At 42.6% G+C, this 12302-nt stretch overlaps 1 protein-coding gene across 1 annotated transcript in view; it reads right to left on the bottom strand.

The window, feature by feature from the left end:
• The window catches only part of STOM (stomatin), a 30756-nt gene extending 18930 nt beyond the window's left edge, over positions 1-11826 (bottom strand). Inside the window, exon 1 of the mRNA XM_020893596.2 lies at positions 11687-11826. Coding sequence (XP_020749255.1) covers positions 11687-11747 — 61 coding nt within the window. The 5' untranslated portion in view covers positions 11748-11826. The remainder of the gene's footprint in view (positions 1-11686) is intronic.
• Positions 11827-12302: the final 476 nt, after the last annotated feature.

Genomic DNA, 12302 nt, shown 5'->3' with positions numbered 1-12302 from the left:
AGGCCCCACGCCGCTTGTGGGTAAGTCCTGGCAGGTGCTGTTGTATCACGGCAGCCTTTTCAGGCGGCTTCTTACACTTCTGTGCTGTGCTGAAGTACTTTAGACACATATCTCATTTACTCCTTACAAAGTCCCTGGGAAGTTAGGTGTTTTTAATTCCACTTTACCATACCAATGAAGTCACTGAAAAAACATTTTTCCCGAGGTGACACACAATGGAGGACTTGGGCTTCAAATATAGGTCATCTCACTCCAAAGCCCATGTTATACATCAACTCACTCTTTGACCCTTTGCCTCTGAATAATAATAATAATAAAATCCTTATTAAAGAAGCTGTTGTATTTGGAGCACTTCCCCAAGACAAACTCCCAACTAGAAAAGCCTGGTGGAGTTCTGAGAATGAACTCTGATATTCCTACAGAGGGAGCCCTCCTAATTCCAGCTGTGCCTATTTATAGCAAGAGACAGTCTCAAGGCTCATTGCCAGGCTCAGGCCTAGCTGTCCAAAGTGAAGGAAATTCCACACGAGGAACAGATGGGCCACAAAAACTTACCTGACCGCACCTGGTACTTTCTGAAACACTGCTCCAAGACGCCCTTACTCCAGGCAAAGCTCCATGTCCTCAACATCCTAGACTATAAACTCCCTGAAGGCAGGGCTGTTTCTTTTTTGTTTATATTTTCAGTGTCTAGCACAGTTATCTTCCAGAGATAGGATATCAAGTACTTCTTAGCTTACCTGTTGGATGTATAACTTCTTTGTGCATTTATATCCCTTGTAAGATGAACTTCCAGCTTCAACTCTCTTGTGACTTCTTACTTGTGTGATCTTTACCTCTCTGAACCTTTGTGTCTTGAAATAATCAGACTGGTCTCCCAGGATTGAGGCAGTGCTCAATAAACACAGATGAGTTTTCTGTCACTCTCCTATTTTATTCAAGTGTTCAATTTCCACCACAAAAAAATGGGAAAATAGGCACCTTTTCCCTTCTTGATAAAAACCTCTGAAACTACTTAATTTTCCCCTCACTTTGTGCCTGACTGGCTAGGCCTGGAGAGTCAAAGACCCTCAAGAAGTTCATTTATGAATGAATTATTAATACTAGATGAGTACAGGGGATTTGACTGCCAATCAAGAGGAAGAAGAAGTGGATTTTCTGGGCTTGGTCTTTCACTTTTCAAAGGCTCAGCTAGAAATCATCTGAGCATACACACTGGGGAATCAGCACAGTTTCACCCTGAAACTCCTCCCCACCTGGTTACAGCTTTAAATGATGTATAAACTCACATCCCTTGGAAAGGTGAGGTTTGAACTCCACCAGGCTGTAAACGAACCCGTAATCATCTACAGTTACTACAAGTCAAGGGGAAAAGAAATCCTCAGTTACTCCTCCAGACTGTAGGAAAATTCATTTCCTCCAAGATTCCCATTCATTAACTTGAGGACTGGATCCTCCCTCCTACCTTTATGAGGTTAAAAGAAAAATAACGAGTAATAGGTATTTGAGATATTTTGGTTGATATACTGGTTGATATTGTTGGGTAGGAACAACTGTGGGAAAGATCAAGGACCCCATGATAACTGGTTGTAAACACTACTTTGCCCTGGTTTACAGTATTTTTTTTTCTTTTACTATCAAACTCTTTCCTGAACACTGTGTTAGAATAAATTTTTGACCAAGCAAGGTTTTGAAAATGGATACAAGCCCATACATTAACATTTTTTAATTGAGCATTCCAATTGGGCTTTCTTCCAAGAAACTTGCACACATTTTAAAAAATCTTACTTTCTTATTTTAAAAGTAAGGTATTGTCACTATATTAAACTTATAGTTCAGAATAGAGGAAGGAAAAAGTGATCTATACTTTCATTATCTCTAGATGCTGATTATTTTCTGCCTTGCTTTTCCTTTTCCCCAAAATGATATAATGGTAGATGTAATTATTTAAAATCTGTTTTCCTCCTCTATACTGTGGACATCTTTTCATATCAATAAATATCCTTTATTATTATTAATATCCTATATTATTATTAACATCCTTTATTATCCTTTATTATTAAAGGATATTATGAAACAAATATCCTTTATTATTATTTATTCTTTATTATCCTTTATTAATACTTTATTATTAAATAAGTATACTTTATTATTAAAAGGATACAATTAAATGTCCTTTACTATTATAATATTTCATTGTTTCATATGATGAACATTTAGGTTGTATCCAGCTTTCTCAATTAGAAACTCAGTTGTTTTGAATATACTTGTAGTAAAGCTTCTATACACCTTCATTGTATAAACTAATTTTGTTGAAAAGATGAAATTACACAATTCTTAAATTTCTCTCATTCTGGAGGTATCTTTTATAAATACTAATAATAACCATTTATTGAATGCCTATTACATGTCAGCCACAAGCTAACTTCTTATATACATTATTTCTCATATTTATAAAAATCTGTAAAGTAGGTGTAAAATATTCCACTCAGAGTACCAAAGTACTAAAGAAAAAGATTTCTGGGGAAGAGACAAAGGAAAAAAACAAAACAAAACCATGAAACAAATGAAAACAAAACAAAACAAAACAAAACCAAGTTGTAGAGTAATTGTTGTTGGGCTGGCTTCCAGACAAGCAACAAAATACTCTTTTCAAGATCATAACATGCATAATATCAGAGCACTGCATGTTGATCGTGATCCCATATCAGCCAATTTCCTTAAGGTTGATTGAATTTGTCACCACTAGAAATTATGTGAAATGATCAATTCTGTTTACTGTTGTGACTCTGTTCTAAAGTTCAAAAGATACTGGATTTCCTCTTCAAGCAAATACCTCCTGGCGTATCTGAAAATGTGACTTTGAGTCATACACATTACTACACACAGAAAGAGGAGGTGTGTCAGCGAATTATTGAAATACCAACACTTAAAGCTGGAGAAGGAAATGGCGACCCACTCCAGTATTCTTGCCTGGAGAATCCCACGGACAGAGGAGCCTAGCAGGCTACAGTCCATGGGGTCGAAAGAGTCGGACACGACTTAGCGACCGAGAGAGAGAGAGAGAGAACACTGAAAGCGCGATTTTTTCCTTCCTCCTTCCCAGAATGCAGGTGAAACACTTCATACCAGAAATCGCCAAGAACAGTGTCACTTGGGTCATGAAAGATAGCCTGGCTAATTTAGTCTCAAAAACATGTTATCTGGTTCGAAGAGCAAGTTTTAAGGGGCAACAGTAGGTCAAAATGAAAGGTCTTGGCATTTTTTGAGTTTTTCTTAAAAGCATATTTATTCAGCATACAGGTGTTCTTTTTTGGCCTCATTGGAGATTCAAAGTCAAGGTGTGGCAAACTTTTCCTGTAAAGGGCCAGAGAATAAACACAAAGCTTTATTGGCCATAAAATCTGTTACAATCACTGAATACTATACAAAAGAAGCCACAAACTACACACACACACAGAAACATGGCTGTGTTCCAGGGAAGGGTAATTTATGAACACTAAAATCTGAGTTCCATATAATTTCCAGATCTTCCTCTTTTTAAAAAAATGTATAAGTATAAAAACTATTCTCAGCTTGTGGGGCTGACAAAAGCAGGTGGTCGGCCAGATCTGGTCCATGGGCCATACGACCCATTCCTGTTCTACATCATATTCATCTATTTGAGGAAGAGGACATCATAAGTTAAATAAGACACTGGATCTTTCTTCCAACTTTTCAAATAAGGGTATACTTTCCACAGTCCCAGTTTCTCTTCCCTTATATTGTTTTGAAACAGGGTCTTTGAAAGAACTGCTAAATAAGAACTCAAGGTGGAAACAAGCAAAGGGCAGATAAAATATGTGAATGTAAGTATGTCTTCAATTAATCAAAATTTTACTATAACTGCGATTTTCAGTTGACTGGGATTTTAGGAGACAGAGAAGGGAAGCAAACAATAGAAGAAAAGGCAAATAAGAGAAATGGAGAAAGGAACAGAAACAAAAGTGAAGGCAGCATCCTATAGAGAGAAAGATGAAAACAGGTAGAGAGGGGAGAAAGAGGCAGAGTTTAGCACACAGTAGGGTATCAACAAATATATGTTGAAAAAATGATGGCATTTACTTGACTGATGACCACAAGTTGCAATTCACTGGGTAGAAGCTTTGAAAGCAAACAAGAGCACTCTATAATCCATCTTTCAAATGATTATTTTAATTAGGCATGGTTGATGGTTCTTTGAATGCCCTTATCATTAAACCTCTAGGGAAGAAATTACTCTCTGGGCTGGACTGGTTACAGGCCAGATGGTATCAGGTTAAAAATCATGACCAAAGACTAACTTTCTCTCCCTGTTATAAACCTATACATACTAGACTCAAAGAACTAGTACTGATGAAGCATTATGCGACCTGAATTATGAAACTTAAAATTTGTTTACCATGAGAAGTAAGGAAATAGACTAGTCCTTTTAAAGAAGATTTAAAAAAAAAAAAAAAAAACCGAAATAAAAGGAATGTTGTGCTTAGCTCAAAAAGAATACAGAAATTAAATAAGTGTAAGTATTTTATTTCTCAAGCATCTTGAGGATTTTCTGTAGCTTTCCTTCATTAGAATATTTCTAGCCATAAAACAGGAGAAAAAATAGGTGAAAGTATCATCAGTAATTTCAAATTTGAACCCCTGAGCCTTTAAAAGGACTCCCTCTCCTAATCTATAGCACTTTACCATCTCTAAATACCATTTATCATATTTGTAATTATCTTACCCAATGTCTGTCTTTTCCAGATTTTTGGCCTTGTTAAAATAGTATAGTAACCCTATGGATGGAGGAGCCTGGTAGGCTGCAGCCCACGGGGTCGCTAGGAGTCGGACACGACTAAGCGACTTCACTTTCACTTTTCACTTTCATTCATTGGAGAAGGAAATGGCAACCCACTCCAGTGTTCTTGCCTGGAGAATCCCAGCGATGGCGGAGCCTGGTGGGCTGCTGTCTATGGGGTCGCACAGAGTCAGACACGACTGAAGTGACTTAGCAGCAGCATGGCCTCAGAGTTGGCTCTGTTACCTATTAGCTGTGTGTTCTCTGCAAGTGTCTTAACTCTCTGTGCTTTAGTCTAACCATCTAAAAAGAGGGCCAAAAAGAGCACCTCCTCAGAGGGTCAGTGTGAAGAGTAAGTGAGCTATCACGCAGGATACCTTGTATACAGCAAGTGCTCAAGCATTTGTTAAATAAATAGCTGTTGAATGAGCTGAGTGATTCTACTGTTTTTGGTTGGGTTTTTGTTCGTTTGTTTTTTTGTGGGCTGTGCCATGCAGCTTGTGGGATCTTAGTTCCCTGACCAGGAACTGAACCTGGGTCCTTGAACACTAAGAACAAGCAGTCCTAATGACTGGACCTCGAGGGAATTCCCAGATTCTGCTGTTCTGTGGGGAAGAGAATAGGCTGACTATTACAGAAGATAAATGGAAGTTACATGTCCATATATAGGATCCAGAACACAGTTCATCAATTTTTGGTGGTGAGCAGGCAATAGGGGAGGTAGGTAGAAGTAGAAATACAATGTTATTTTACTCATGAAACTTCTATATTATAAACCAGTGTTATTTAAACAATAACAACAACCACACACACACAATTCAGAATCATCCTCGGTCCCAAAGTGGTGGTCATACTGCTCTCCCCAAACGTTTTCTTTCCTTTTTTCTTTTAAAAATCAGCCCTTTACACCCACGAGGTTAGAGAATTCAGGGAAGGTATGGACTGAATATGACCCATGTCTGGAAAGATTGATGTTCTTTAGACTGAACCTGAAATATATTAAATAGAACAAAACCCTCATCCTTGTTGAGGTTTTCCCCCGAGCTCTTTCACTTGGACATCTTCAGTGTCAGTCACTCAGCTGTGCTCTACTCTCTAACTCCACGGACTGCAGCCTGCCAGCTTTCCCAGTCCGTGGGATTCTCCAGGCAGGAAGACTGGAGTGGATAGCCACTCCCTTTTCCAGGGGATCTTCCCGGCCCAGGGGTCGATCCTGAGTCTCCTGCATCGCAGGCAGATTCTTTACTGTCTGAGCCACCAGGAAAGAAGCCCTAGACATCTTAAGTAAAAGTGAAAAGTGAAAGTCGCTCAGTCGTGTCTGACTCTTTGCGACCCCATGGACTATACAGCCCATGGAATTCTCCAGGCCAGAATACTGGAGTGGGGAGCCTTTCCCTTCCCCAGGGGATCTTCTCAACCCAGGGATCGAACCCAGGTCTCCCGCATGGCAGGCGGATTCTTTACCAGCTGAGCCACAAGGGAAGCCCTTTAAAGTATCTATAATTGAGTTTTTCTCATAAAAGTCTTCGGAAGGCAACATCATTTTAATTAAAAAATGGAAAACAGAAGCATAAGGAAACTAGCTCTTAAGGTTTCCAATTCTCCAGCAGAGGGTGAGTAGCTAAGCAGTGGCTAGAAGCTTGGGGTTTTGCTGTTAGAGTTTCATTCTACTGCTAAATTTTCTTATTGGTAAAATAAGGGAAAGTGAAGTCGCTCAGTTGTGTCCAACTGTTTGCAACCCCATGGACTGTAGTCTACCAGGCTCCTCCGTCCACGGGATTTTCCAGGCAAGAGTACTGGAATGGGGTGCCCTTTCCTTCTCTAGGAGATCTTCCCGACTCAGGGGTTGAGCCCCAGGTCTCCCGCACTGCAGGCAGACGCTTCACCGCCTGAGCCCCCAGGGAAGGGAGATGAGGGAAGAGAATGGTCATTACCTCATATGAGAAAATACACAGTGCCTGACACTTAGGAAAGTGAAAAGCAAGAGAGTCTGGTGGCTCAGACGGTAAAGCGTCTGCCTGCAACGCAGGAGACCTGGGTTCAATCCCTGAGTCAGGAAGATCCCCTGGAGAAGGAAATGGCAACCCACTCCAGTACTCTTGCCTGGAAAATTCCATGGACGGAGGAGACTGGTAGGCTACAGTCCACGGGGTTGCAAAGAGTCAGACACAACTGAGTGACTTCACTTTCACTAAATGAGGGAAGAGAATAGTTATCTCATATGAAAAAATATGTAGAGTGCCTGACATTTAGGAAGTGTTCAATAAATAGTAACCATCATTATGATCAGAACTGTAAGGTAACTATTGACAGTACAAAGGAATAAACTTTATATTAAGTGAATTACCTTCTGGGACCTGCACACCATAGAGAAACATCAAGACTAACAACCTGCTTGGGGATTCTGTCCCTGGGGGAGAAACAGACCACATTTGGGGAGATAAGTCAGAGTCCTAAACTTTCTTGGTCTTTCACACTTTTTGTCCATAAATTTTAATTTTCTGTATAATTACTAAGCCGTTGTTAACTTTTTTATTCTGTTGTCCCCAATAAATAATATCTTAATAATTTACATTTTAAAATTTCAAAAGTACATTCACAAAAATGTTCTCATTTGATACTCAAAACTTTGGGAGCTAGATAGTACTGTAAGATGATGCTCAATATCTAGATGAGGAATTGACTCTGGAGATTGAGAGACCCCCAGGTGACCCAGGTGGTAAGTGATGCTACTGAGGTCTCAATTCAGATCTTTGAATTTTAGATTCCATCCTCACTCAGGGCTGGTGCACTGGGAAGACCCAGAGGGATGGGATGGAGAGGGAGGTGGGAGGGAGGATCGGGATGGGGAACACATGTAAATCCATGGCTGATTCATGTCAATGTATGGCAAAAACCACTACAATATTGTAATTAGCCTCCAACTAATAAAAATAAATGGAAAAAAAATTCATCCAAAAAGAAATAGATTCCATCCTCATTTTGCTATGTATACAATCTTGCCATCCACGCATATTTACAACTAGGCAAGGCTGGTATCTAATTTTCATTGTCTGATATTTTAGGACAGACATGTTATTGCCAGTAACTTCAAGGTCAATCTACTGAAAGTCAGGGCAAATGTTTGGGGTTCAGGTATCTTTACAAGTCTCAGAGTATAGACAAAGGTCCAAAAAGAATGGAAGAATGATTTGTGTCGAAGAATGATTTATGTCAACAGAGATCTGACACACACTTCCTTCTTTCTACTGTGACCTCTAACTGCTTTTTCCACACTTTCATAAACAAGGAGATTCCTTATTAAGTACAATATATTACTTTGACAATTACAATCCCTTATTGAAAATGTAAACCCAGTCTATCTGTAATGAGGACATGTATGAGGAAGAAGTCCACACCCTAAAATCAATCCTTTGAGTTGTAACAAACTTAATAAAACAAACTGTAAACAGAAAAATATCTCCACCAATGTAAACTTTATCTCACTCCTTCCTTTTTCTTTCAACAAACACATTTGCAAACCTACTAGGCACTCGACCCTGAACTTACTACAGTGATCAAGGACACAATCCTCTGCTTTCAGAAGCTCTCCTGGTCTAACAAAGGTGATTATAATTTACATTTATAGTACTGTGTAATAAACAGTATGACAGAGGCCGGTTCAAATTGTCAGGGAGAAACAGAGAAGAGGGGCTCACTTTTTCTGGTTACAATAGTTTTCAGGAAAGTGTTTTCTGACATCTTACAAAACAGACTTTGAATCCAATCTTTATCATATTTATCAACACTAAAAAATTATTTTTCTTCAAAGTTGACCAGGTGATCAATGACTCTGTCTTTTACAGTGTGTAAGTTATAACATGAGGTGGGTCCAATAATCTATTTAATTATAATAAATGACAGAAAGGCCAACTTCTGCAGACTTGTCATCACTTGAGTTAATCTATGACCACTGATGGATTTAACTCAGATTAATTATTAAATAAGTTACAAAGTACTCCCCATCTGATCGACTGTAACAACTGAAATAAACAAAGCAGTCCCCTGATTCTGCTTATTTTCAGGCATTCTCCCAAAGGGATTTATTCTGTTGACATGACTCTTAATTATAATCATGCATTTCTTTGTAACCCACTTGCATTATTTCATTACAAAGTGAATGCAATGACTTTAAAGAAAAACTAGTCTTGCTCGAGGGTTTGGTCATATTTACATTCCTAAGACTAATTATCAGCAAAATCATAAAGGGACAGCTTGGGCTTTTGTATCCCACTGCTTCTCTCAGAGGCAGCCCACTGGAGTCATCTTATCCAGGAATTCTTGACTGAAGCCAGATTCCTTTGTGGTCTCTCAGCTTCTGACGCTGGTCAGGTCCCTCCTTCTGGGTGTGCCATTTCAGAGACAGTCCCAGGGCTTTCCCTGATGGCTCAGACAGTGAAGAATCTGCCTGCAATGCAGGACACCTGGGTTCAACCCCTGGTTCTGGAAGCTCAATCCCCACGTCGGAAAGATCTCCTGGAGTAAGAGAATGACCAGCTACTCCAGTATTCTTTCCTGGAGAATGGACAGAGAAGCCTAGTAGGCTACAGCCCGTAGGGTTGCAAAGAGTCCCACATGAACTGCGACTAACACCTTCACTTTCTGGAAGCAGCTCTAGGATAGGGAAAATGATTTGTAAAGTCAGTTCAATGTTGAACCTAGTTCACAGGTGTGGGTGATTTTTCCACTCTGAGCTTCAGTTTCCTGGCTGCAAAGGGATAGAGAATGACATTCTCCTTGTGGAGCTGTTAGAGGATTGCACTGGATAATGCTTTTAAAGTATCTGGGCTGTGCTTGGCATCTGGCAAGCACTCGGTAAATTCTATTTAATAAATTCTAGTATTGGCTTTCCTATCAGTGTCACATCTCTAAGTCTCACATTAAAAAAAAAAAAAAGTGACAGAGCCCAGGCAAAATTTTGTTTATATATGTATGATTTTCAGAGGAAAAGGTGCACAGTTTTCATTAGATTCTTATAAAGACTTCTGTCTAAAATGTAGTGAAGTGCAGAATCAAGAAAAAGAACTTAAGAGTGAATGCTGTTCTGTGAGCACGAGAAACAACTCACATTAAGTCCAAAGATCATGTTTATTCCCAAAGAACTTCTACAGATTTCCTACCAGAGTGTCACCAAACTTCTAATACTGTCCTCATGGTCCTCTATTTTCCCACCAGGATTTCAGGGTGAAGAGGAAAGGATCCTGCCCACTTTCCCTTCCAGAAAAAGACAACTGACTATCAAAGAGGCAGACTGCATAATTTTTATATGGGCAAGTTTTAGGATCAGCCAAAAACCCAGACTTAAAATCTGACTCAAATTCTCATAAACTGCGTGACAAAGTAATTTAACCTCTTGAGTATCAGTTTCTTCAAGAATATCCTCTCTACTACACTCCTGATTTGGGAAAGTAACTCTCCAAGGTACAGAAAGGTGACAATTTAAGATTTCTATAATTCTTTAGATGTTCCTGGAATGGAACTAAAGACAAAGATTGCTGGAAAAGGAAATGGGTACATATTGGATCAGTGGACAAGGCTGTCATCACAAATAATCAGAATTGATGAGTCCAGTGCAGCGGTCCTCAACCTTTTTAGCACCAAGGACCAGTTTCCTGGAAGGCAGTTTTTCCACACATGGAGGCGGGGTAGAGGTGGACGGGATGACTCAAGCGCATTACCTTTACTGTGCACTTTATTTCTATTATTATTACATCAGCTCCACCTCAGATCATCAGGCACTAGATCCCAGAGTTTGGGGACCCCTGGAGTATCGTGTTCTTTGTGGGGTGCTGGAAAAGCCCACTCAGCCTCCAAATTTTTTTCACTATGTCATTCTGTCTGAAATTCTGTCCTTAGAAAGAATTCCTTTGGATCACGAAGAACCCCTGGGAGGGAATCAGTACTCCTGAGAGGTTTACAAGCATCTCTTTATGAACCACCCCCATCTCCCCCAAGGAGTTAGCCAATAACGGTTCGAGGAGATAGCCCTCTCAAGAGCGCTAGTCCCTTCACAGGGGAACAAATTGAGTTACACAATTTCTGTCTTCAAGACTGGGAAGGCCCTGGTAGGGTGGGGAACTCACAATTCCTAGTGAGGGCCAAAAGCCAGGATGGCGATGTTCCTAGAACAAAGGAAGTAAAGTGGAGGGGCCAGAGTGAGGCAGAAAGTGAAGCTGGAACGAGATACACGAAGGATGCCAAAAAGAGCCTTCTTCCGCAACTGTGTAGTGAACCTGTGGCAAAACCGCACGGGTCTGTTGCGGGGTTTAGTAAGACAAACTGGCCAGGGTGGGGAGCAGGAGTTCTTTCTAGTTCGGGAGGACCGGGCTTACTCTGAGGGTGGGCGAGGGCGGGGTGACGGAGCTGTCCTCGGATGGGGCTGAGGGGGAGCGCGGCGAAGACGCCGACTTCCCCCGCGCCCGGGCGTGGCGGGCAGGTTTGGGCCCCGACTCCACCAGCCGCTGCCGCCAGTCACTCGTGCACGCCACGAGATAAAGAGCGGAAAGCGCTGGCACAGGGCCTGGCATCTGGCAGCCGCTGGATAACGCGAGTCCCTGCTCTGGCTATGGGCACCGGAGACACGCCCTCGATGCCGCGTCCCGGCAGTGCGGGGCACTGGGCGTGCATCCTGCACCCTAACATCCCTAAAACTTTCCCCCCAGCCTGGGGAGTAGGGTTCGTCATTCTCAGCGTACAATGGGCAGAAACGTCGGTGGTGAGCAACGGTCACTCGGCTAAGAAACATCGCAGATATTCCTGGGGCCTTTGGGCCGGGGCCCTTCCCGAAAGGAGGCGAAGGGGGACGGCGGGCGACCCCACGGGCCTCGCCAGGGGCACGGGGCTCACCCTTGAAGGAGTCGGGAAGCCGCCGAGCTTGGGTGTCCACTGCTGGCCGCTTGTCAGACATGCTGCCCGAACCAGAGTCGCTACTGTCGACTAGAACGCGCCACAGCCTGTGGAACTGCGAAGAATGCCCGGAGATGACCCGGGAGCCCCTAGACACAGGCAGCAGTCCCGCCCCTTCTCCGCGGCCCAGCCAATCGCCTCCCAGGACCGAGGAGGACACGCCCCCCCCCCCAGCCGCCGCCCGCCCCTCCCGCGCGGCCTCTTCTCCCGCCCTTCCAGCGATCCAGGGGCTGAGGGGCGTGGCCTGAGGGGCGAGGCGCCCCTGAGGCGGGGGTCCGGGCCGGGGGCAGCCCCGGAAAGGGGGGGGGGCCTCGCCGGAAATGAAGGGCGGAGGCCCCCGGGGCTGTAGCTGCGGTAGAAGAGATACGGGAGGGGGCTGAGAGGATGGCCTGAGGAAAGGCTGTGGAGAAATACTCTGAAGCGGCTCCCTTCTGGACAAACGAGTTAGAAGATGGTGCCCTCCTTGGGCGGGTTAGGGTACAGGTGAAGGCAGGAAGCAGAGGCGCACTCGTGTGGCCCGAGTGAGCGCACCAAAGTCAGCCCTAGACCGGGAGCT

Source organism: Odocoileus virginianus, chromosome 31, assembly GCF_023699985.2.
Source record: "Odocoileus virginianus isolate 20LAN1187 ecotype Illinois chromosome 31, Ovbor_1.2, whole genome shotgun sequence".
NCBI classification, from domain to species: Eukaryota; Metazoa; Chordata; class Mammalia; order Artiodactyla; family Cervidae; genus Odocoileus; species Odocoileus virginianus.
This window is presented reverse-complemented; position numbering and strand designations above follow the sequence as displayed.